This window comes from Agelaius phoeniceus, chromosome Z (genome assembly GCF_051311805.1).
Source record: "Agelaius phoeniceus isolate bAgePho1 chromosome Z, bAgePho1.hap1, whole genome shotgun sequence".
NCBI lineage: Eukaryota > Metazoa > Chordata > Aves > Passeriformes > Icteridae > Agelaius > Agelaius phoeniceus.
This window is the reverse complement of record NC_135303.1, coordinates 67,783,199-67,808,886: the sequence shown is the minus strand read 5'-3', so window position 1 is coordinate 67,808,886 and position 25,688 is coordinate 67,783,199. Positions and strand designations below refer to the sequence as shown.

General features: G+C 41.2%; 1 protein-coding gene across 1 annotated transcript in view; it reads left to right on the top strand.

Annotated features, from left to right (window-relative positions):
• DMRT1 (doublesex and mab-3 related transcription factor 1) overlaps positions 1-25,688 on the top strand; it is a 58,310-nt gene that overhangs the window by 30,063 nt on the left and 2,559 nt on the right. Inside the window, exon 4 of the mRNA XM_054652567.2 lies at positions 3,023-3,185. Coding sequence (XP_054508542.1) covers positions 3,023-3,185 — 163 coding nt within the window. The remainder of the gene's footprint in view (positions 1-3,022; positions 3,186-25,688) is intronic.

Genomic DNA, 25,688 nt, shown 5'->3' with positions numbered 1-25,688 from the left:
TCTGCAAAGACTAATGCATGCCTTTCCTTTCCACAGCTCTTGCTCACCTAAAATATGCTTTGTTCTTTTGGCATGTAGCCTGCAGTGATACAAACCAGAGTGGTTGGTGGGACTGTCCCAGCTCATGCCTGTCTCAGCTTTGTTGTAAGGGTGGAAGGGGCAAGGGAGGCAGGAGACACCAGAAGGCCAAGCATTCTCCTCCTATGGTCTGTGCATGACCCCAGCATTCCCCCTAGACAGACCTAGCACAGGATCCCAAACCTGACACCTTACTGTAGCATTTGGAAAGCTGAACTGCCCCAGGCTGAAAATAATCTGAATATTCGAGCTTCCCCAAGGCTGTCTTGATCTCCCTTTTTGGCACCCAAAAACCTGCAAGGATTCCACAGAGCTGCAGGAGTTAATACAGACCAAATGTCCTTTCTCATGAGGTAGTGGTCTCCCAAGCCGCTTTTTTAATGCAGCACTAAGGTCAAGAATTTTTACAACTGGTTGGTTTTTTTATTGTTACTGTAAAATAGGATTGCTAAGCACTATAAAAAGGAAACCTTATGGTTCAGATTTACTGTGGTGTAGATTCTAAATAGTTTAATAAAAGAAAACCAAAAGGTTTTGGATTTTCTTCAGTGGTTAATACACAACATATTCTTTGCAGAGCCAAGCCTCTGGGTGTCGGTCCAACTGTGGTTCATAGACTTGGTGTGGGTAATAAGATTATAAAACATGTCTCTTGCTAGCCAGCTACCACACACTAATAATAATAGTAGTAATAATTCATTGCATCTAGGGATTTTAGGTGAGTTGGTTTTTTAGAAATGGAGAAAACCCCTAAAAAAAGCATTGAAAGGAGGTGTATCACTGCATCCACTTTAGAGGGGGGAGATGTGCGCATGATTGAGTTCATGCCAGGGAGTGATCCTTCCATTTTGCTACAGCTGAAAGAATCTATCTCCTGCAGGCAGCCTTTTCTTGGTTGTTTGTGTGCACACGTGGCCTTACACAAGGGAGAAGTGGAGATGTGAGGTCTGGGGATGCTGCCCTGCCCCACCAAGGGAAGGAAAACTACACGCAACACACAGGCAACAACTGGCTAACTTTTTTTTCCCGTGGTACTTCCAGAGCTGTTGAGCTTTGCAGATGTGCAGATTCAAAATGCCCTTTAGACTGAGCTTTTGGGCAATGTTTTGTTGAGGGATTCTTGTTTCCAAAAAGGAGAGTGCCCTTCATCAGAAGAGGAGAAGCAATGTCAGTGGTTGAGTTCAGACTTCCTCAGGATGACTCATTAAGTTTTTGAAGAGCAATTTACTATTTACTCTGGATGAAACTTCAGTGTGTGTTGAGCTTTTTCTGCATGTGAAAGTAGAAAAACAAAAATTTAAAGTATTGCTTTAATTTATAGGAGAAAAACTCTTAACTTTTCACAGGGTAAAAGCAAGTCCCTCAGTACATGTGCAAGTATATGCAAGGATGCTGCTGTCAGAAATCAGACAGAAGTGCACTTGCTTCCTGTAAACAGCCACCATTCTCTCTCTGTGCACCTAATCTCACTGAAAACATTCCTCAGAGAGAACCAACAGGATTTTATGTGGCTTGGGCCACATTATTTGCAGCTAGGCACATGAAAATGAATATGGAATTCTTACAGGGAATTCTCCTTGGAAAACAAGGCGTGACTGCATTGTGGAGTGGTTCTGAGAGGTGGTGTGGCTCCTACTGCCAGGAGCAGACCCTGTAGGTATGCTGGCATGGGGCAGCCGTCTGGGACAGCAGGTGCATGCCCAGCCTCCCCTGCTCCCTGGCTCTGAGCTTTGCAGCCTGGGAAAGGCTGAGGGGCAGGGCTCCAGGGACCACAGTGGACCCGGCAGACCTGAGGTGGGACCTAGCTGAAAAGGCTGCCTGGCATGTCTGCTTGCAGACACTGTGTAATAGCATAGCTGGATGTGCATTATTGTTGGCACTGCTACTATCATAACCGGTACAAAACTCTGACGGTTTGTCTCTGCCTAGAAGCTTTCTGTCTTTCAGCCATTCACTTCCCAGCATACTTAGAGAAACCAGCTAGTCTTATCTTTCCTGTTGAGAATGTTAATCTTGTTTTGGCTGCATTTTTGGAGAATGGAGGCCATGTTGCATTGTAGGGCTTTGTAACAAATAATAGGAAGTTGTTAGTTCTTTCATAAAACACAAATTTAAGAAAGCATTTCCACTCCTCTGAGGAGATCAGTTTGGATGGTATCAGGGCATTGGAGTAGAAAAAACTTTGATTTCTGAGTGTAGCCACTTTGCTGCAATCTGTGGAAGGGAAAAGGGATATCTGATGGATGCTGAGCTGACATGGCAGACCTTCTGGCTGGTGTCCAGTTGTGGCTTCACAACCAGCTTCTTGTCTAGTCTAAACACAACTTGCTTTTTTTCAAGAAAATATTTTTCCCATCTTACGGTATTCTAAGAAAAACGGTGTACTTGTGTTTGGGTGTCTGCTCAACGCCATGGAGCAGATCCTGTGAGAGTTGGTCCATAGGACTGTCCTCCTTAGCCACCCAGTAAGTCCCTGGCAGAGCAGTTACCAGCAGTCTGAGATAGGTTAGTCTTTGAGGACATGTAGAAACTGGAGGGACACTTCACCTCTGAAACTGGCCAGGTGTATACACTTGAATGTGCCATAATCTGGGGACCTGGCAGGAAGCTGCTTGCAGTGAAGGGTACTTGATTGTGTGCCAGATGCATCTCCATCTGCAGTGAGGTAAAACAGCCATAGATGTGCTGCTGCTGCTGCTGCTGCTGCTGCTGCTGCTGCTGGGTCACATCTCACACCACACCTCCTGTAACTGGTCAGTGTGGGCAGACTGTGAAGCCACCAAATCAAGAACCCAAGGCTAGCATGTCAGAATGTTACTTCCCATGCACCCACTGTGACCTCCTTCAAAGCCATGGAGGGGTGGGGGCGAGGGATAGCAGGGTGCCCCCATGGCACTGGGGCTTTGCTTTCACAGGCTGCTGTTGCATTTCTCTCTCCTGACAGGTGAAGGGCATGGAGAGACACCACGCCGTCAGCTCCCAGTACCGCATGTGTTCCTACTACCCACCTGCTTCCTACCTGGGACAGGGGGTTGGCGCTCCCATGTGCCTCCCCCAAATCCTGACCTCTGAGGACATCCCCTCCTCCTCAGAGTCAAAAGCCAGAGGTAAGTGCACCCACTGGGCACATGTCACCACCTTGCCTTGGACCTACACCAGGAGGCATGGGTTGCTGCTGGCAAGGAAGCTAAGCATCATCAAGCAGCTGTTTTAAAGATAGTGGCTGGTTTCTGGAAGGCTTGTAGTGATGGTGTACAGTCACGTAGTCTTGCACTTTAGAAGCCTCATGATTCAGGAGTCAAATCAGTTGTACCTTCTGCATTTAGGTATGTCTCTTAAAATTGTACAGTACTTGAGGTGCTGTCTTTGGTGCTTACTACCTGGCTCCCTCACAGAAGTAAATAACAATTTGTGCTCCAACCTCAGAATTCCTTTTCTTCTCAGAAATGCTGTCATTTTTTTCACTGGCCTCCCATTGAGCCTTTGCCATCCTTTCTGTACCACATGTGGGAACTACTGCATCCCAACCATATAATGAAGCCCCTTGTAGACTTGCTTCTGTTTTTTTTTCAAACTCATCATACCATGTTACTTAATTTAAAACTACTGCAGATAAATCTTTCTTTCCATATTGTGTTTCAGGCTCTCCTAAGGATTACTGTAATCCGCAGTAATTTCCAGCACTGGTGAATTTACCCTGTGGTTTTGACAGTGTTTCTTGCACTTCCTTGTTCCCTTATCCCACAGCAGACAGTGCTAACACAGGTGTTAACATGGCTCTGCTGGAGTAATCCAACTCCACTGAGCTGCCTCTCCATCACTGAATCAGGTCAGTAACTGATGCTGGAGAAATAAGAGAAACAGAGAACAAAATCTTGACACTCTCCAGCATTCAAAGGTGTCCTGAGCCAGGACAATAAGCTTTTCACACATTTTGTTTCTCTGTACCAATCAGTGAACTTGGCAGTTTCATTTTATATGCTCTGTGGGAAGTATTTTTTTTCATTCACTTTACACCTGCCAAGTTTTTTTTTTGTTCAGTTTTTTTATTTCACTGAGTTACAGCACTGATAACAGCATCCATCCTCATTTCCTTCTCTTTCCTTCTACATTGAAATTAGTCTTCTCTTTCTGTGTTTTGGAAGGATGTATGTTGTGTAGGTTCCATAATTGTACTCAGTCATGGTCTTTCTGTGGTTGAAGTCCTTTCAGTTGTGTCATGTAGCTGTGTCATGACAGCACCTTAGGGATCCAAGTGATGTTTTGGAAGGTGAAGTGTGCATAAAGTCATACTTGTGGCTTGTGTAAATCAGCACTGAGCCCTTGTATTCACTAACTCCAGAATAATTTCTGTTGAGGAGGCGGCTGTTCTTTCATAGTGGCTGTTTCTCAAAGTCTTCCAACTAACTGTGGCATGTTAGATAGATGAAGAAACAACATATGGTGTGATGAAACCTTAGACTTTTCTTCCTTCTCCAGTAGTTTTAAATGGTTTAGAGAAATCAGTGATCCTTGGTTCATTTTCCTTCTCTTTTCTTCAATTTTATTTTATTCCCTCTTTTCTAACCACCAGTGAACAGTGACGTCTTCCTTTCTGCCCATTGGTTGGAGAAGCAGTTGGTTTTATGCTCAACTGCGGTTGACACTTTTTCTTGCATCCATCACTACTAACTCACTAAGAGGTCTTACCAGCCAAGTGTTTTTAAAAATAGACAAAAGACCTTATACCCTTTGTTCCCAAATGCACTTCAGTAATTTTTCATCACTCTAGAAAAAAATTATACGTAATGTTCCACTGATTTTTAAACTGCATAAATACTGTATTTTCAATAATCCCTGACTGCTTCTCCAGACACTATTCCACACACAGATATTGTTCCCTAAGTTACACCATCAATCAGAAACCGACAAGCAGTGAGATGTAATTTACTGAGATCAAACAGCATTTTCCAGACTCTGAAGAAGTGTTTTTCCATAGCAGGGAGCTAGTGGGTGAAAGAGGCACCAATGTTTTTGGAAGAAATTTGAACCCATGAGCAGGATCATAGCCAACAGGCTTCTTAGAAGCATCTTCTTTTTTCTTAGGCATGTTCTTGGAGGAGATGTTTTTACTTCTTCTGTCTACAGACAAAAGAATATCCTTAGGAAATATATTATTTACTCTTCCATGACATTTTTCTTCTGGTGCTTTTCACAGACCTGAGAGGGTTAGAGGTTTGTTGCCTCTTTATTGTCACCTGTATGAGTGTTGGGTGATTGTGTGTATTACAGAGGATGGGTCATTTCCCCAAAGTATTGACCTGCACTTGTTGCAGTTGCTGTCTCCTACAAAAGATACATTCTTAAGTATTTCTCTGTTGATCATTAGGCTGAGCTTTCTGTCCTGACTCCTTTGTTATGAAGACCAAGTGACATGGTTCTGCAGGGTTAGTGATTGCTACTTGCTGAAAACAACTCTAGTGCTTTTTTAAAAAAGCAAATCATACTTCATTTATTTCTTTTATATGTTTCAAGTGGTAATCATGCTCAGAGTCTTCCTTTCTTTTTAAAAATATGTATTGATGGATTTTAGATCCAGAAGGGAACATTAGGATCATCTAATTTAATTTGTTATATAATGTAGACTGTAAAATTTCAGCTAAACTCTTGCAGCAAACCTGTGACTATATTTTTAAGACCACTGTGAAGACTTACGTGAAGCCAGAAATTTTGCAGGAAGGTGACAGTGTGCTTAGAAGAGCTGCAGGTCAAAAAAAAAAACTGAGGATTTAGCCACATTTTCAAAACATCCAAAGTGTGCATCATTAGCAAAAATGGTTGTTAATTCCCAGGCACAAATCTGCAGTGGTCTTACTACACAAACATTCAGTCTGTTACCTGCACTTTAGCTGCACCGTCAGTATTATAGAGGCTTTGACAGTTCATGTGTTGTCGTGGCATTTGATGAGACCACAAACTAATTTTGTTCTGGTAAGTTAGCTGTCTGCTTAGACCAGTTACAGTAAAAGGGATGAACTAGCTACGCTTTCTTTCTTTCAGTGAAGTGAAGATCTCTGGAAGCTTCTAGCACTTGTACAGGACCATCATGGCATGTTACCATGTCTTGCCATATAGTAATGGGCTGATGTTTTCTGAGTGTCAAAATACCATCAAAGTCAATCTCCTTGCAGTCTGAAGTGTTTCCAAGTAACATGTTTTGCTTCCAGCTAAGCACAGCTGCTGCCATATCAGCAGAAACTGGGAAAAAAGGGGATAAGTTGATAAACCAGTGACAAACAGCAAAAGGATGGTTTTAGAGGGCTTCCTTAGGTCAACAAGTTTTAGGTTTTAGGCAGTAATTTCTAGGTGGAAGGGGGGTTTTCATACTTAGTACTGCAAAATACTTCCTTCTCCTTTTTTCTACAAAAGCAGTGGGAGGAAAATACATATGAGAAGGTTGTCAAATCTTGTGCATGTACGTGGAAAAGCATAGTTTTGGAAGACAAGTTGAGAAGTGGGGAAGTGAGAGTGGGACACAACAAGATATTTAATCTCCAAAACTCAAATACTTTGTTCCCATTAATTCCTGTAGGATAGCTGTATGCTTTTTGTTTGTTTGTTTTGGTTGGGGTTTTTTTTTGGGGGGGGGGGGGGTTGGTTGGTTGGTTTTTTTAATAAGGCTTTTTAGGTTTGGCACACTACCCAGAATAGTCTAACTCCTTCCACTGATTTTCAGTAAGCCTCTCTAGCATCTATTAAATAACTGTGCAAAACCTTGATTTGAGAAAGCAAGAAAGCACATGCAAGGCATGTGCCTCACTCTTGGTCCTGTTTACACTGCATGAAGGTGCAGCATTTACTTACCTGTATGAAAGTGTTTACCAGGTTTGGGAAAGTGGCAGAAAAATTTAACATTCAAATAGAAAGATGCAAAGGATAAACATCCCTGTATCTGCAGACACTTCAGATTTTAAAGCAGTTACCTGGTCTTAAAGTTGGCATGGAATGAAACCTCCTCTATGTCATCATTGTGTGAAATGTTGAGATAATTACACCATAATTATGATGTAATTATCTATGGTGAAAAAAATGTCTTGCATTTAAAATTATGTTCCAGCTGCTGGACAGTTTTGAATTTTTTATTTTCATGTCCTAAGTATCGTGAGTGTTGGAAGTACAAGGAGTGAAGTCCTGAAGCAGTGCTGTGTTTGCATCCTAAACATTAAGCAGGAGTCCGAAAGTTCTCCTAAAGGCATGTAAGAAAATACTATTTTGATGCAGAAAAAACATCAGCAGTTTTGTGTAAATAAGCAAACATAATTTTCTGAAGAAGAACATTTCTAGTAACAGGTTTTCTGTGTCAGCATAACTACTTCCAGCGCTAAAACACCTTCTCACAGTCCTTTCTAGAATTCAGATAGCAGGTATGCCCAGTTTTACGGTTGTGGAAATGAAACTGACACAGACATTTCCGGAATCTGCATTTAGAGACTCAGCCTTCTTTCTGTGCTTGGATGCTGTATCAACAACAGTACTGAGCCATGGGAGAAGCTGGGCCAAACTGGAGCAGCTCTGTAAAGAGCCTCTTCCAGTAGTTCTGCAAGAAAGGGCATGTTGGAAGCAGTCTCCCTGGTTAAGATAAAAAGTTTCACTTTGTCAAAAGCATTGCTGGAATGTAAGGAATGCTATGTGCCCCAGAAACATGTTTGAGAGATGCAAAGATTGGATGTTTTCTTCCCAGCTGGGTTTTTGTGTACCAAAACTTTTTGCAGCTTCCTATATATCTTAATTTTGCATGAATATATGTCCTAGAAGTGAATGCCATGACAAACAAGTAACACTTCACAGCCACAGGTGGCACCTGGCTGTAGGTTCAGGGAGGTCAAGAAGTCCTGGTAAGCAAAAGGTCACTGAGACCATTTCCCTGAATGTGAGCTGCTTTCTGCAAGCATTGAAGTTACAAAGATGGAACTGCAAACAAAGCAGGCTGTTTGATAGGGCTGAGAAATTAAATTACCCCAAAGAACAGCAAAAAGCTTTACCTCTCTCTGCTCTTAATTTGCAGCTAGCTGGGAAGATGCACTGACAAAGCTGTACCAATAAAGTGCTTAGGAAGTGGGAGACATCTATAGCAAATAGCCCAAATTATCTTCTGTCAGTCAGCTAGCCGCATTCTCTGTAAGTTAAGGAGTAGCTCTTTCAGTCCCAGGCAGTCCCAGTGTTGTCAGGTGTGAGACATACTTCTTCTACTCCTTTTCTGTGCACTTCTTCGGAGAGCATCACCAGAAATCATCTTGAGTTTGGAAGGGTTTCAGCAGCAGAGTGTATGGGGAGGATAAAATTTTGCACCCAGAAATTCATCAGTATTTAGCTTGTTTGTTATGTATGTGTGTCTAAAAAAGTGACCTTTGCTTAAAAAGTGACCTCTACTCAAGAATATCTGTCCTTAATGATGAAGAAGCAAGCAGTGTTTGCTGAAAACTCAAGACTCTAGTTTCCACTATCATTTTACATCAAACTCTTAGCAATAGATTTTGAGATAACACCAAAGAAGAGAAAAGGGGTAAGAATCTAAGCCTGTAGATCTTCAACAGTTTGTTCAAGTTAGTCACTTGAACTTGGGGCAGCTGTTTATTTTTTTGTGCATTCTTATTTCTGCTTCTTACAGTCCTCAGTGGCTATGCTGCTTGCAGCCTCCCTTTGGCACTGATTACAGTGACAGTGAGCAGATTTTCTATTGTATTTCTGCATGCCTTAATTATGTTGCATGCACATTGCAATGTTTTATAGATCTCTTTTGGCAGATGACTTTTTAACATGTCATTTTCATTAAAAACTGGAATTTTGGGTGTAGCCGAACAGACAGTTGTTGAGCATAGCCTTTTTTTATCTTTTAAACTAATGAGGTTGCTAACCCTGATTCTGATGGTATTAATCATACTTGATAATTTCAGTAATTGTAACAGCAGCTGTCAAAATATATTTGATAATGTAAGACATCTCATTTTTCTGTGTGTGGAGGTCTTTTTATAAATTACTGGTCTGTGTTATAAATGAAGTTGTATTAGTAAAGATTTGAGCAATATTAAAATAAGTTTATAATGTCTGATGGGAACTCCTAGAAATAAAGTAATACGAGCATTTTTTTGCATTCTTCTTTAATTCAGTCCTGATTAAAAGGCTCATTTTAGTAGTTTCTTCTCTAAATGCAACATTTATATTATGCTCACTCAAAAGTACACAGAGCAGCTTTGCATTGGATGGCTGCAGAATTATAGGCTTGTTTCATGACTTTTTCTGATTTTTGTCAGGGTGACTGACAAACCCTTACTGTTTGATCTGGGAGCAGCCACTGGTCCTGCCTCCAGAGTAGTAGGAAAAAACTATGTTTTAAGGCTTTTCACCTGTTTTTGTGGAAACATAGGTATTTCTGGACTAAGGCTTTAGCATCCCCTAGCAGGAATTTTAAGCTCTCGTGGAAACTATGTGGGAATGCCTTCATTTGTTCATCATCCTAGCAAGAGAGAATGGGACAGCTTGAACCCTCAGCAGTTGCCAGTGGTACCCTGTCCCCCCACACCTGCAAAACCACATGTGCATGCATAGTTGTCAGAGAAACTGAGTTTTTCTTCATTGGATTTGTTTGTCCATTGCTTATTATGTTGTGTGGATCAAAGGATGCAGTGTTTTTGAAATTGAAGCCTGCATCTTGTTACGAGTTTCAGGCTTTGAGTTGGTAAAACAAGGGTTTGAACAAAGTCCTTCTATTCTGAAGAAACTTAAATGGGTGGTGCATTTGGCCCAGGCAGGTGCCAGATCCAAATCAATACATTTATGTGTACTGCCAAAATCTCTACTTCTTCAGTTTCCTTCTATGAAAAGAAGTTTGCAGTGTCCCATCAATCCCAGTAGGGAAAGCCTTGCTGAGCGGGCAGCAGAGAGCCAGGAGTGGGAGAGAGGTGCCACCCTGGTAGCACTGGATCCTGCACAGCATGTCAGCCTCTCTCTGTGCACCTGCCAGGTGCTATCCTGGAATACATAATGGCTCTGTTAGCTTTCCTTGGACACCTTCCCTCTTCTGCTTCACATTCTCTTAGCAGAGGAAGGTTTCTCAGTGCCTTCTGCAGTTTACAAGCATTTTAGAGCCATATGTTGAGAGATGAGTGGCTTATACCCACTGCGCTCTTGGACTTAACTTTGTGCATATATGAGCTGCTCTTTATGTCAGATGGTGGATGTTACTATAGCTGATGAGACTGTGTGGGATTTTTCTTCATGCTTTAAAGGATGTTGGGTCCTTCATTGAAAAAAATCAACAAATCAACACTGTCAGTTGAGCTGCTCTCTTTTAGAGCTGGTATGGCTTTGATGCTCTAAATTTATTATCTCTTGATACAGAATTTTTTCCACAGCAACAGAAATTGGTAGAAATCAACTATCAGGCTTTTCCATAAAGTGATAGAACAAATGAAGACACCTTTTCAGGACAGTAGTGATTATCTAGGCATGATTTGTAATTGTAACAGTGATACCGCTCACCTCTTTGCTTTGCTTTAATGTGCAGTCGCATCCTTTTAACTTGTCTGGTTAAGAGAAGAGAGAACTCCATATTTAGCTATAATTTTTCAGTCTCGGAGAACCTCTCTAGACCACCTTGCAGCTGATGCTTGTTTTGCAGCTCGGGTGAGAGTCTCCATCTGAGCTAGTTCTTCTGCAGCTTCTTCTGCTTATGAAGTATCCATGTGCAGATTGTGAGACACTCTAGCAGAAGAAGTGTTTGTTACTGAGCTCTAAAGGAAAAGGGAAAAGAAAAGGAGTTACTAAGGCTCTGTAGTGTAGACTGGCCTTTCCTCTTGCAGGGAGCTGAACTGTGACACTTGGCAAGTGGCTGTTGCAATCCATGGTGCTGATCCCTGAATGATCTCAGGGGACCAAAGAAGGGTTGCATCTGTTCCCATTGCCATGCTGGCATGCTATGAGTAGTTTTCTGTCTTTTCCTTTCCCCTGTCACTTCTGACAGAGGAGAATTAGTTTTCCTACAAGCAGTGGGCAAATTTGCTGGGGGATGTTGCAGCGCTGTGTGTAACTGCACAGGATAGCAGGGAATCGTCATGTGGGAGGAGGACCAGACAGCGCATAATTAATTCTGCCTGTTTATAAATATACATATTTATATTGCATGTGTAAATAATACTGATGTATGTTCCCTGCACTTGATGCATGTAATCCTGTGGGGCAGGGTAGGGACAGATACCAAGGCTATTTAATGGGCTTTCTTAATTTGGCAACCATCAGTGTGCCTGCTCATCAGACGTTTTTAATTCTATGATTCAGTGTAGCCAACGAGTTTATTTCCAGTGTTCCTCACAGGCATAGCTCAGGCCAAGTACAAGTTGAATAACCTTCAGGAAAGCTGTGCTGTCCTTCTGTCGGCCGCTGTCTTTGAAAATTGCCTGCAGAGTTAGTGAGCAGGAACAGTTAAGATTTACAAACAATGATGAAGCTTGTCATGCATCTTTCACCATTCATCATCTGGGTGCCGTGGCTGGGCGGTGAAGTGTTCTTCATAAAAACCAGCTCAGTGTGAAATACACCTCGCAGCAATGTTTACTGCTCTGAAACTCGTCAGCAGCCCTTTATAGTAAATCCAGATTGCGATGTGACATTACAGTATATCATTGCAGAGCGCGCTGGGGTTTACACTAGGAATGAGTGCAGTTCACACCAGATGAGATGTCGAAATTGAGTTATGTAGGAATTTGGCTGTTATATGGGGATAGCTTTTGTTTTCTGAGGACTGAAAGTTAGCTTTATATATATAATATATATAATCTACACATACCTGCACTTGTGTGTGGGTGCCTAGATCGATATACATGGATATGTAGATACACATATGCTATGTGCACATTCTCTATACAAAGACTGGATACGCTCACAGATTTCTCTGACAGGACCCTGTCTTATGTTCATGCTGTTTCTTACTAAGTATTTCAGTATTTTGTTAAAGTGCTGCATTTTAGTGTTACCTCTTCAGCGAAGTAGCCATTTCTTTTTAAAAAATTCTTTTTTCAAAGAGTTTTCTATCTACAGTAGAGATGATGCGGTTGGCTGGTAACCACTGAACAGAGCTGAAGAGGTTTGGGTTTTGTGGAATTTTTATTTGTGAATGTCTCCTAGAGCTTGGAAGGTGAAGCTTTGAGCAGAAGATTTGGAGAAAACTTAAGCGGAAGCTTTAAAATACAAAAACTACAGAAGTTACTGTACACCTGGCCGTGTGCTGGGATTGGTCACGTTCTCCTTGCTTGTGTTACTTCTTTCAGTTGCAGTGTGGACACAAGGTCATTGAGAGTAGGATAAAATAGTAGGTGCCTTTGTCTAATTATGTAAGTGGTAAGTCAGTGCAAAATACAACCAAGACGTTTTATGTATCAGTAAGTTGAGACTGAGTCTTTGGAGATAAATGTGCTGTCTTGGGCAGCTGGTGGTCTGAGAAACACCTCTGGAGTTAAGCAGTAATAGCTGTATTAAGTGGAACGCACACTGTGCTGGTTGGCCTTACAGACAAGAATAACTTGCTTCAGTAAAAGTTAGGTACTTTGGTAGTAGTTAATGGATTAAAAGGAACGAAAATACTTGAGACAGGCAGTGAATTTTTAGATGCTTCCTGTGATTTTTTGTTGTTTTATTTCAGTGCTGTTCTGCAAAGCCTGTGAATTAAGTTATATTTCACCATCTTCAGTGCTGTGACTGCTCTATCTTCTAAGGCTGAAACAAAGCTGTCATTTTCTGGAATCTTCACTGAAGTTTTTTGGTTTTATTATTGCCTGATTTTTCAACCAGAGGGGGAGATATATTTGAAATACTGTTATATTTAATTTTAGATTTCTGAGACCTATGCTCAGGTATTAAATACAGTTCAGAAGTGGAAAAAAGGGGTGAGACTGCAGTTGTTACTACCAGACAGGAGAGATGTCTACACTTAATTTGTCCTCCTCACCTATTTTCAGTTCCTACATTTGTTTTTAAGTACTAATACTGCAGTGAAACTGTACTTTTCTAGCTCAGAACCATTTTCACAAATGTGTTTATTAGTTCTAATTTTATTTGGTTGATTTGTTAAATTTATCTGAAAGAGCCAACACTGTGAAATTGATCTTCTAGTCTGCTACAGCCAAAATAAAGGTAAAGCTTCAGATTCACTAATCATGTAAGTATAGAAGCTTCCAGGTTTACCAATAGCATTCTAGTCTTACTTGTATTCATAATTCTCGTAATGATGCAGTATTAATCCAAATCACTTCTTTACCAGAGGCTTTAACAAATCTGGTGAGGTTTTTTAAGGAGGAGGGAGTGTAGAGAATGGGCAGGAGGTGACAGCAGTGGTGGTAAAAGTGTTAAGTATTATTTATGTAGTTTTTTTTTACTCCTTTTATTTTGGGAGGGGAAAGTTTGGACACCATTACTTTTGTGGCTTGAATTAGTGGGATAGATAGTAAAGCTGTCATTTATATCATAGTGGTTTCAGGCAGCACAATGTTGCATATAAAATCAAAGGGATGTGTATTTCTTCACAACCTTGACTGCTTTATGTATCTGCTCAATTTCTAGTAACTTTACTACGCTGCAGCCTTCAGATATTAGTAAGTGGTGCCCTGTCATAGGGGTGTTGTAATGGCCTCAGGAAGCTTGAGGTCTTTATGAATACTGTACTCAGAACACTTCTGTAGAGCCTTTAATTTAATTTCCCGTTCTGCCAGGTGATGCCTTCCTCTTGCAGTGTCAATTTACATAGACCAAAGAGATCTCCATGACTTAGGGTAGAAATTAGAAAAAATATTCGAGATGCCACATTAACAATATTTACTGCAGTGTTAGCATCCAATTGTTGCTGTCCAGACATCTCCAAATTTTAGTTAAATGGGTAAGTGTGGGCCAGGACTAAGAGAAAAAATGTTACTTTGTAGACTAGGTCAATCACTTAATTGTATATTATTTTGTCACACGAAGGTGACAAGAGGTCACCTTTTGTCATGAAGGCCTCATGGTGGCGATGACCTTTTATTATGGTGACCCTGCAAAAAGCCAAAGCAGATGGTAGCTATAGGGCACTGTAAAAATAGTCCAAGAGAAATGGCTCAGAAAAGGGAAAAAAACCTGTGCCACAAATTAGCTAACTGTACGCATGGTGACTACCTTATAGCATCCAAGAATTGTCAATCATACCTTAATGTTTATAGAAGTGAAAAGTCAATGTGTAGTTGTTTAATTTGACATGACTCTCAGTCTGAGAAAGTGTAATCGCTGGAGGGGACAGTTAAGTAGCTGTGCTCCTGTCAGCCTGTCTCGCTCCGCTCCGACTACTGCACTAAACGCTTTCCTGATGAGCGATAGATTTGTTTAAATACCAGGATAATTGCTAGCTACAGCATCCAACACTCTTAATGCCTTGTACTACATCTGTATTGGCTCTTGCCTGAGGCTGTTTGAGGTTTCTGCAGGGAAGAAGGCATGTACCTTCAATTACATTGTTCTCCTTCGGGTTTTGAAGGGTAATTGTTGCAGACATAAATAGGCTATAATATATTACATTTCGTTTCTTCCAAACCTGTTGAAGTAGATCAGACATGCCAGTTTACAGCTGCTTCTGCTTGTGACATTTTGGTAGTCTGCAGTACTGAGAACAAAGAACAAGACAAAATGTTCCTACACTGGAAAAATGGAGAAATACCAGACTTGTAATGCTATACTGCTGCAAAGCCCGTGAACTTGTTTTGTGCGCATAAAAGTATTTGCTTCCCCTTGCTGCTTCCACATGTGTAAATTATGATCCTTTATAAATATTAATGCTGATTGTGAATAATCAGAATAGGAGAGAGGCTCAGCTCTACTCTCTGTAATTAGGAGAGTGTCCATGTTCTACCTGTTTAGTGCTGTTGGTGTTTTAAGGAGAAGACCGAAGCGACCGGGTGGTTTCCACTAGGGTGGTTATCCACTGATTGCCTTTTGCTGAGCACATTCCTGTTGTGTCACAGCACACACACAGTGGTGCAGCAGCAGCAAATGCCAGCAGCCCCCTACTGTTCCCTACAGTGTGCCCCCACCTCTACTACTAAAGGTTCTGCACTTGGTACCCACAGGCTGATGGAAGAAAAGCGGAAGGCTTTTGTGGATTACAGCTCCCTTAAAAATGGTTGACAGGACTGGGAAGAGTGCTTATTTCTGAAATAAGTTTTTCTTTAAAGTCTGACAAAATCTTGAGATTAGTTTTGAATTATGTTGGGAATTGAAGACTTTATTCTTGGGGATTCATTTTATTAAGTGGTGAGGAAAAAATGGGAGCCAGGTTATAGAGTATTCACTGTAGCTCATATTGAAATAAACCAAACAATTTTAATTTAGTTTCTTCTTTAACATTGGCATTTACATATTTGCATTTATTCCTTGCTTTTTCATAATTTTACAGTGTCAGTTTCAAAGCTCTATGCCTGATGTTTATCTCATAGTATCTGTTAAATCAATTAGATTTCTCAAGTTGAAGATTTGTCTGAGGTCTAAGTCACACCCTCTATGCTATGTGTAGGGTGGTTATTTATTCCAAGCATAGTATTAATCATGTATTAGACTGCTGAAAGTAAAAGAATGTTCCAAGTCCAGTTGGCCAGTAGTTTTGTTTCCTTTCTGGACATAAAAGGAAAAGAAAAATCAATGAGAGCTCTCTCCCATTTGTTCATAAATAATTTTGCGTTTCAAGTTCTGTCTGTGAGCAATTGCAGTCACTGCAAGGAGGGTTCCGTTTTCCCACCCTGGAACAACTGCTTTTACACTGTTTCAGAGACTTTTTGTATTGGCTTTTGGGTTTATGAAACACATTTTGATAAATTTCAGTTTTGAGGCAGATTTGAGATAGCTGTGTATCCATAACTTTAGTATAAATTTTTCTGATTACTCTAAATCAAGACTTCACTCATGTTAGTTTTTGCTGTTTCCTCCCTTGGATAAATACGAACTTCTAATTTGTAAAGCTGTGTCTACCAACACATCTTGCTCCAGTGCTTCCCTGAATCACAAGTGCTTTCAGGATCTTTAATTTTGTGAATTGAGTCTCTTAAGTTTTCCAAAGGCATAAACACTTGCACGCAGGTTTGTGCCAACAGAGTCTGCATCGGAGTGAAATAACACTGGCTTGTTAAGAGGAGTCTGGTGTGTTCCTGTTAGGTGGGTACATTAGTTCCCTGGGACTACCCAAAATGAATATGCAACTGCCTAATTGTAGTTAAAAAGGCTCACGAGAGGGTTGGTTTGTAGTTTGAAAACAAACTGTCCCTTCTCAGCTGTGGAGCTGACCTCTGTAACTGTGACTTTTAACTTTCCAACTTGGACCATTTCATCTGCTTTTCCTTCTGCCTTCAACTGCTGTGTGTGTGTGTGGAGTAGGACTGCCTTCCCTGTCTTTCAAGAGAGGGAAAAACCCCTGCTTTGACCCTGAACAGCACCACGTACAGAGTTACTGTGTTGTGCAAGCTGCTTGCAGCCTGTGCTCTTGACTCCCTTCACTGCCCCATGTCCGTGGTGGGTTGCAGCAGGGCTGTATGATGCAGGAGAGGATGAGCTCCAGTTTTCACTTGCCTTCATCCTGCCTTGCCCTTAGAGTGTCAAACCACCTTCTTACTGACCAGAGCTGCATTCAGCACTATTGAAATCAACTGAGATGGAGTGTTGGAGTGATTTCCTTGGAGGTGGGCAGTCTTTGATACAGCCACCAGGGTCTGGATTGGGCCCAGAGATCTGCCTTAAAATTTTCTCTACAACAGATGACAACAATAAAATTCTGAATTTCTGTTTAAGTATTTTAGAACTTTCCTGCCACTATTGCTATCTGGACTTCAGAGAGTGCCAGACAAGGGCAGGGAAGTGCATGTTGAAACTTGCTGGCTAGACTTGCTCCCATTCCAATGTTAGTAAGGAAAGTTGGCACAGGAGGACCTAGTACCCTTGAAGGAAACTAACACAACCAAGGCTTTTGGGCCCTACTGGCAGGCTCTGCAGCATGTAGACTATAGCCAGTGTGATCTCAGAGGAGTTTTGGTCCTTCCTAGCAAGGCTGCTGCCGTCATGATCCAGAAGAAAATGCTGGCTACTGGTGGGTTGACATTCCCACCAGGTGAGCATCACCAGGTGAGCTGTAGGACATCATTGGGCCTGTGGAGATGCAGCTGGCAGCACCAGCAGCATCATTAGACATGGCTCATGCCCTCCAGCTGATGGCACACAACTCAGCATTACTTGTATTGTGTTCATGGAAATGAATATAAATACAACACAACGGATCTGTCTTAAGCCTAATGTTGTGTGAAACTTCATTTAACTTACTTGACTACCTCAAAAATGTTTTGTGTTCTGTTTTTGTCCCTATTTACTCAAGTATTGTGACTTACTGCAGCAAGGTTCCTAAACTTTGGGGGGAATAAATCTCACTTTAAAACAAGTAGCAACATTTTTACTCTGCACATACCCATCTTGTGCTGTGTATTTCATCAATACTCGTTGAACCATTTCATTGCAGATCTGCTGAACTTGGATCCAGATGAAAGCTAATATTAAAAATGGTAATGCCATGGTAATACTAGGTAACTTTAAAGCCTTCTGGGCTTTTTAAATTGCAGATTCATTTAAATTGTAAGATGTAAGTGATAAGGCTTTTTCTTTCTTTTCACTTACTCAATTTTGGGCACAGTCAAAGGTGACTGTGATATAGTGTTGCTCATGCTGAAGTCCCTGACAAACCTCTCCTGTTCCTTTTGCAAGTGTGGTACAAGGTACTCTTCTCCCTTCCCAGCAGAGACAGTTGAATTATAAGAGAATTTTAAAAGTAAATTAAACTGTTTGCAAGTTGAAAATATATTGTATTTACCATAGCAGATCACTTGCATTAGACCTAGTGTTTTTGACAGATAGTTTAATAACCTCTTGACTTCCAAATGCTTGCAAATTATGTCCAAAAAAAAAATTTAAGCTGTATAATATAGCACTCTTGCACTGAGACAGTGCTCTTTAAAATTAAATTGTTAAACCTAAAAGAGCTGAGTATATGATTATTAACTATGTTATTATGCTTTGAGCATTAGGAGTGATGATCCCGGGTATGGATTTCATCCTTGTTTTATAAATTCACATTGGCAATGATGATATATGAAGAGAAGTGACCAGAATTAACATTTTCATTTACATGGCTAGTCTTGATGTGGTGCAAACTATTTTTTTTGTTCCTGATACACTAGTGAAGATTAACAGCCTTTCTGACCCAAGAGTGGAGAGACATTCAGCCAAAATAATGTTGTATTTGGATTTCTGTGCTGAATACTGAAAGGTTTTATGTGATTATTAAGCTCTTGGAATCCTGTTTCTTTGGTTTAGCGCAGCTACACAAGGGAGAAACTTTGTGCCTTTTGTGTCTCCACATACTCTGCTACTTGGTAACATTATCCTGAGCCTCGAATGTTCTCTTTCCTTTAAAATTAACCATTAAAGTTTTTCAAAAAACTTTTTGTTGCCTCAGCTGTTGCAAACGGTAGTGCATTTTTAGGTAGGACAATTGATGCTTCTAAGGAAGGATCCTTCCACTCACAAGGAACTTCTTGTGTGGACAGGTTTGAAATACATATATATTAAAAAAGAAAGGCAGCTATATGCCCCAGGAGATGGGATTCCCTAGCTGTCTCTGGTTGGTCCAGGAGACAGATGTAGCCTGTGAGGTCTTCCCTTGAAACAGGAAGCAGGTCCTATCTCCATCTGCACCCTCAGTGTCAGCAGTCATCCCACAAAAAAGCCTTTTGCCTGTTCAGTCACCTCGATGTGGCATTATTTGCTGGTTAGGTGGTGTTCGGGATAAATGGAAAAACCTGTGTCATCAGCGTAGGAGAAGATGCAGAACTCAGAGGAGATGGAGTAATCAGTCTCCACAAAATTAGCATGAAGTGACCTAACTGTGCCTGAGGGAACTCAAGGGTGCCAAGAGAAAAATACCATGTTCTCTTCTTTAGAGCTGGCCGGAAATTGTTCTGATAGAAACTTTTGCTTTGGAAAAATCTAACCCACTTACCGTTTTTGCTGAGATCAAGTATTTCTGCAAACTTAGAACAAACAGAGGAGTCAGCTGGCTTTCTTTCCTCAACCATCTCACAAGGATGGTGAGTCCATTTTGAGCCTGGAGAAGAGACTCCAGGGAGACATTACTGGGGCCTTTCAGTAGTTAGAGGGGGCTGATAAGGGCATGATTAGCTTTTTAGTAGATAGGAGAAGGAATGATGATTTTAAACTAAAGGAGGGTAAGTTCAGACCAGATACTGGGAGAAAATTTTTACAATGATGGTGGTAAAATACTGGCACAGGTTGTCCAGAAAGTTCACAAGTGGGAACATTCAAGGTCAGGTTGAATGGACTCTGAGCTACATGATCTAGTTTGAGATGTCTCTTCTCACTGCAAGGGAGTTGAACTGGATAGCATAAAGATCCCCTCAAACCAAACTATTTTATGATTCCTGTCTAAGATTTGGAGTTGTAGGCAGTCCACTGCTGTTCTTGCCTTGCTCTCAAGGCCATTGATGGCCATTGCTTGATGGCCATTCACATGGTTGTGTGGCCTCTTGTGACTCTGGTTTGTGGAATGGTTTGTTCTCTTTTCATGGGGAAAAAAACAGCCAAACAAACCTCTGTAAAAACAGTTCACTTCATGGATCTGGCTTCAGGAATTTGCCACACAGGAGAGGCATGTGGGGTGCTAAGACCTGCCTTAGTACTGTGCCCAGTAGTGCGACAGTCTAGGGATTTCCAAAACTCTGGCCCCCATAGCACAGCAATTTCATGCAAAACCAGTCCTGGCAGGATAAAATGCTCAAAATAGAAACTTAGACCTGTGCACCAGTAGCTGATAAGATAGTTATATATTTCTTATGAGAAATTATTGATATGTTTGCATTTTAATCTTGTCAGAATTTGATTACTGTAAGAGTAAGAAAAACAATCTGAAGAGTGGATTTGAAGTTCATTTTTTTCTCAGTGCTACCTGTCTTTTGTCAGTCTTCTGAGTATAACACACCAGGGACATCTTTTTTGATGGAGAATCAGTCTCCAGTGTTGTGTGTGGAATAGAGAAGCAGTATCTGACTTCCAGGAAGAGAGAGATGGAAGGTCCTAGCTTTGTCACAGTCTTGTTACATGATGAAGCAAATAACTTCATTCCTCTGAGATTCCTTGCTGCTCCTCAGTTAGTGACAGATGTCCAAATACCCCCTATACTTCAAAGCAACTTTTTAAATCTTCCTTTGCTGGAAATCAGTGCTGACTCCCAAGTTTCTGTGGCTGTTCTTTAAACTTGAATCTTTAAATGGTTTGTTGGTGGCCTGGTTTCTGTTTCTCAAAATTCCCGTTGGTCTCTGATGCAGAGTACAGCAGTGCAAACTGTTGGACTCTGGTGGACCCTGAATACCTGAGGGAAGTAAGGATCTCCAAAAGTAGATCTGCTAGTCAAGAGTTACAGCCTGAAAGAGTAGTATCTCTGCAGTACTGGCAATACAACACCTATTCTTCATTATAATTCCCCATGCTGCTGGGCAACTGTGTGCCCAGGATAACACAGGGGATTAAATAAAGGGCTGGAGAAGGCTAGGGAGGGAAAAGGGAGATACTTTCTGCACTAAATCACAACACCTTTCTTTGTAGTTTTACTACCAGGTTGAAAATAGGTCAAGTCTGTGACTTCATCCCAGCTCTTCTGTGGCTGAGGTTGTCATGCTTTATGTGTAATCGTACAGAATGTTTTCACTTATAGATGAGTCAAAAATGATCTACAGAAATGTCTGTTTTACCTTGATACCCAGCAGTGGGAGATGCCTGCTTTATGTTGAGATGCTGGATAACATTTTGCTTCATGTCTTCCAGCACAAAATCTTTCTGAAATTATTAAAACAATGCTTTCTTTTTGAGAGGACTAGCCATTAAGGTTCCTGGCAGTGGAATATAAACTGGGGAGGTTTCTGTGGAGGTGTGTCTGGCTGGGACCTGACTCGGTAGAGTACTTGGGGTGGGTACATCCACAAGAGGCAAGTAACAATTCATGTCTGCCAAACAGAGAGAGCTTCTATCAGCTGAATTCTGCATGCTGCCTTTCAGTCACTCAAAGCAAGGTTACTCACCTCAGCACACCTGAAGTTTTCTGAGATTGTTCATCCTATGCCTTTCCTAGCCTGCTGCAGTGGCTTAATGTTACCAAGTTAGCCACAGAATGTAAAGCTGATAAGAGAGAGCATTGGTCCATCAGTACTGCTCTGCTCCAGTTTGTGCATGCAAGCATGAAGGGCAGTTGCTTTGTAGAAGATTGGTATAGTTTCAGGCTATGTTTTGGAGTCTGAGTAAAAAGCCCAAGCTTCTCAAGTACCATTTTAGCAACCTGTTTGTCTAGCTGGTAGTGGGTGAGAAGTGGAAATTCCTATTTGATTGTTTCACATATTGCTGTAAGAGAATTTGAAACCAGAGGTGAGGGAGTCAACAGGAGAATATTTTCTCTGGCTTCTGGTTTCTAATTACATCAGTTATAGCCCTACCTTCTTAGTTGCTAAAACTGCAAGCATGAACTGGAAAAGAATTGAGATAATCCATGGTAAAGCATACTGAATAAAGATCTCTATTCAGATCTTTACCTTTTATCCTGAGCTCCTAATGCCAAAAATTAATGCTAAATGAAAATACACAATAAATGTGTCCTACTGTGGGCATCCAGGATAATCCTAATTGCCTTAAATGTTAGTGACAAGAGTAGGTGTTTAAGAAGGGGAGAAGGGCAGTGCAGTGAAATACTACACCTGTGTTAAGAGACACAGATGGAGTGTGTGTTTGTTTCAGGATCCTTAGGCTTGTTTTTATTTTTGCATCAAAAAGCAGCTCTGTTTGTTGCTCTTGTAACTTCTTTTCAGCAGGAAAATATCCACAGACATATATTTCTAGAACTGGACAAGTTTCCGTTGTGGTAATAGTTTGCAAAGCAGAAAAGGATCATCACTCCTGTGTTCTTGCAAGTCAGTTTGCATTGTGGTCAGCACAGAAGAGTCCATTACAGATTGGTCGCAGGAACAGTCATAAAGACATTTCAGCTGATCAGAGTAATATGTGAAGTTTATTTTTAAGAAAACCATTAGGGTTCTCTTAAGCTGAGTTTTCTTTTTCCCCTTGTAAACTGCTTAGTATCAGCCTCCTCATCTTACACATTGGTGCACATCATACTGCTGTGAAGAAGTCTGCACTCACGCTATGTTGTGGTGACCAGCTGCAGCAAGCGGACACCCTTGGCTTCAAGTGGGCTTCTGGGATTTATCCCTGTGAAAGCTATTCCCTGGTCCAGATCTGTAGTGAGGCCCAAAGGACAGAGGAGAAGGACAATCAAACACAGAAATGCATAGCGCATTTATGCACTTGTGGATGTTGGCAGGAATTTTCAGTAAGAACCATTTCATCCAGTCATCCTGAGCAAGAGAGATGTAATGGAGAAGATAGCAATTTGGAGGTTTTTTTACTTCAATTCATACAGAGTAGGAACAAAAGAAATAATATATATTTGGATTCACCAAGAGCAAATGTCCTTCAGGAACATGCATTGCTGAGGCTTTACAAAATTGGAATCTTTGTGTTAAAGAAGATTTTGAAAACAGAGCTGATTCAAGTTTGTTTCTTCTTGAAGCTTCTCTGGGGCCTATTAGGAACCCACAGACCCATAGGCTCTTGTCTGTTGGTGTCTTAGATCTGCACGGGGCCAAATACCAGGATATGAGACTGAGCACATTGCACTGCTGGCTTATGAGCAGTTTGCACCCTGGTGTAAGTCAATAGTCCTCCGTCTTTAAATGGAGCATTCACACAGGAATGGACCACATGAGTGGTATCACAGAGGTAGGTTTTCTTTTTGACCATTTGTTAGTTAACTCTGCTTAAGGAGTTGAACCCTTGTTCGAGAACATAGGGTTAAGTACTCCCCAAGGTGAGAGGCAGCTGTTAGGAGAATTTACTTGACCTACCTGCATGTGTTCACTTGGAGGCCGCATCTTGCCCATCTTATCATCTACAGTGACATCAGGACAGACCTTGACACTCTTGCTGCCATTCTAATGTTTTCTCCATAACAGGAAAATTTGCTTTCTCCCATTCTCTTTTTTTTTGTATGTCTTCTCAGTTGCTGAGACAGCAGCTGAGGGTTCTGATACTTCTCTGGTTCCTAGTGGCTGATTTTGCCGCACTGACTGTTTTGGGGGTTTGTTTGGTTGATTTGGGGCTTTTGACCTGATGCTGGGAGGTAGAGTCAGCCCTTTTGGCAGCAATCTGAGTAGGAGAGTAACAGGGTACCGTTGACTTGAGTGGAAACAGGACAGTGTGTTCAAACTGAATTTGACCTGTGGTTATTTCCGAGCCACCAAGTCAGCCAGCATGGCCAGCCACCCTTTATGTCTTCTAGTGGTTTGAATTGGCATCCTGAGGAGATGGCAATTTTCTCTTATTCTGCCAGTGCTATTTTCTTTTATTCTGCCCTTTCTGCAGGTATCATGACTTGCTTCTTGGCTTGACTTCCAGTGGTTTCCCAGGCCAGTCTGGTTTTCAGGAGCCTTTATGTGGGATCTCTGTAGCCTGGGCTGGAAGTTGCTGCTTGCAGCAGCAGTAGTATTTGCAGAAGGAAAGTGTTTTGGAGGAGAAGGTACTACGAAGAGCATTCCCTGTCCACCCTCATGCCAAAAGCTTTAGGCATGCTTTAGTGATGTTCCCATGCCATCAAACTGCCACTGGCATCTAGTTCTCCATCCTGCATGTGTAGCTGTGCTGTGCACAAGTAGGCACACCAAGAGGAAGTGAATGACCCTTGGCAGTGTGTGAGCCTGACATGCTTGCTTACTTTCCTTTCCCTAAGAAAGGTGAAAGAGATTAAAAAAATTAATTGTACCACTCAGTTTTGAATCCTTACAAATTATTCCTTATTTAGAGTTTGATCGTTTTTTTAAATGTATACTCAAGAAAATATATACTTTCCAAGCATGAATGTCCTTCTGATTTCTCACTTCACTGAAAGTGTATTAGACTTTTCAGTCCATTAAATTTTGGGGATCACTCAAGGTAAAAGTCAGTGCAGTTACCAGTGTCAGAAGACATAAGGTTTTGTGTCTGTGGTTGAGATCCCTTCTCACTACTTTTTCCTGTGTGATATTAGCTGATTTTTTTTTCAGATTCATATGGCTCAAAAGTATTCAGGTGCTTTCCCAAGGGTAAAAGTTAATTAGATTAAGGAATGGTCTTTAAAAACTGTCATAGACCCAATTCTGGTGCTGTTATTTACACAGATAAGGGCTTTGTAACAACTGTGGGAGGATCAGCCACAAGCCTCAAACAGATGAAACTCATATACTTAAGTCAAAAAGAACATGGGTTTTGTTTCTTTGAACTTGGAATTTCTACATTTTATTGCTGTATGATTAAAACACTGGAACAGAATGGCTTATTTCCTTTTTGCTGCCTTTTTATAGCTACAAGTCCCAATCTGAGTATCTTGTACTTCTTATCAGCATTGCACCTACTCACTGCACCTTGTTTGACTTCAGTGACTGTTGACTGCAGTGGAGGTCTGTTCAATAAAGCAGTCCAGGTCTGGATACAGAAGTAGCAGTCTTACCTGCTCAAGGTAAATCTTGGTAGTGCCAGATGGTTTTTAAAACCTTTGTGGCTCTTATTACATACACTTCCATATATTCAGAGAGCAGGGTATACAGCCCAAAGTGTCTAATAAGCAAAATTTTGATTAATTTGGAAGTCAGTGGAAAAATTGGTGGAGCTTCACTTGCCCAGGAGACTTAGGAGCCATCACTTGAGATGCTAAGAAACAGATTTGGTTGTCTGTCTACCAAAAGAAGGTGTCCTCTGTGTCATTCCACAAGTCTATACTAAACTAACATAGATTTGCTCAAAAAGTAGACCACAAAAACAAAGTGGCAGTTGTGCTATGGTAGGGTTTTAACATCTGTACTGTAGCATGTTGAATCTGTTGGATTCTTTGTGTTTGGAAAATAAATTTTTAAAAAACAGCCCAATAAAACTTCAAAAAACCCAACACTTTCTGAAACTTTGTCACGAAGATCAGAGATTTATAGATGTCAGTATTTGAAAGTGGACCTTTACATCACTTCAGGCACATCCATGCTTAGAAGTATTAACAAATCCTTTAAAACAAATAAACCTCTTGCCCATTGGCTACTTGGGATTAAACAAAAAGTTATCCCCTTTTAACCTCAGTCACTTCCCTCATACTTTTGTCCTGGAGTCTAGGAACACACAAAATCCTTACAACATGTTGTAATCCTTCACACACCTTGGGCTTTGCTAAATCAGAGCAGAATGAGGTTCTGAGAGTTGGAGAGCTGAGCCCTTGAGCCAGCAGCGATGTTGAGGTGATGCCAGCTGCAGTACTACATAACATAAGGCACCTTATGGAGAAGGAGATGATTCCTGGTGCTAGACCTGGCCATATCCTACCAAAGCTGCAATTGTTGGCAGGCACAACCGAAAGCTGTGAATTACCATTGAGGAGCTAGTCTGTAGGACAC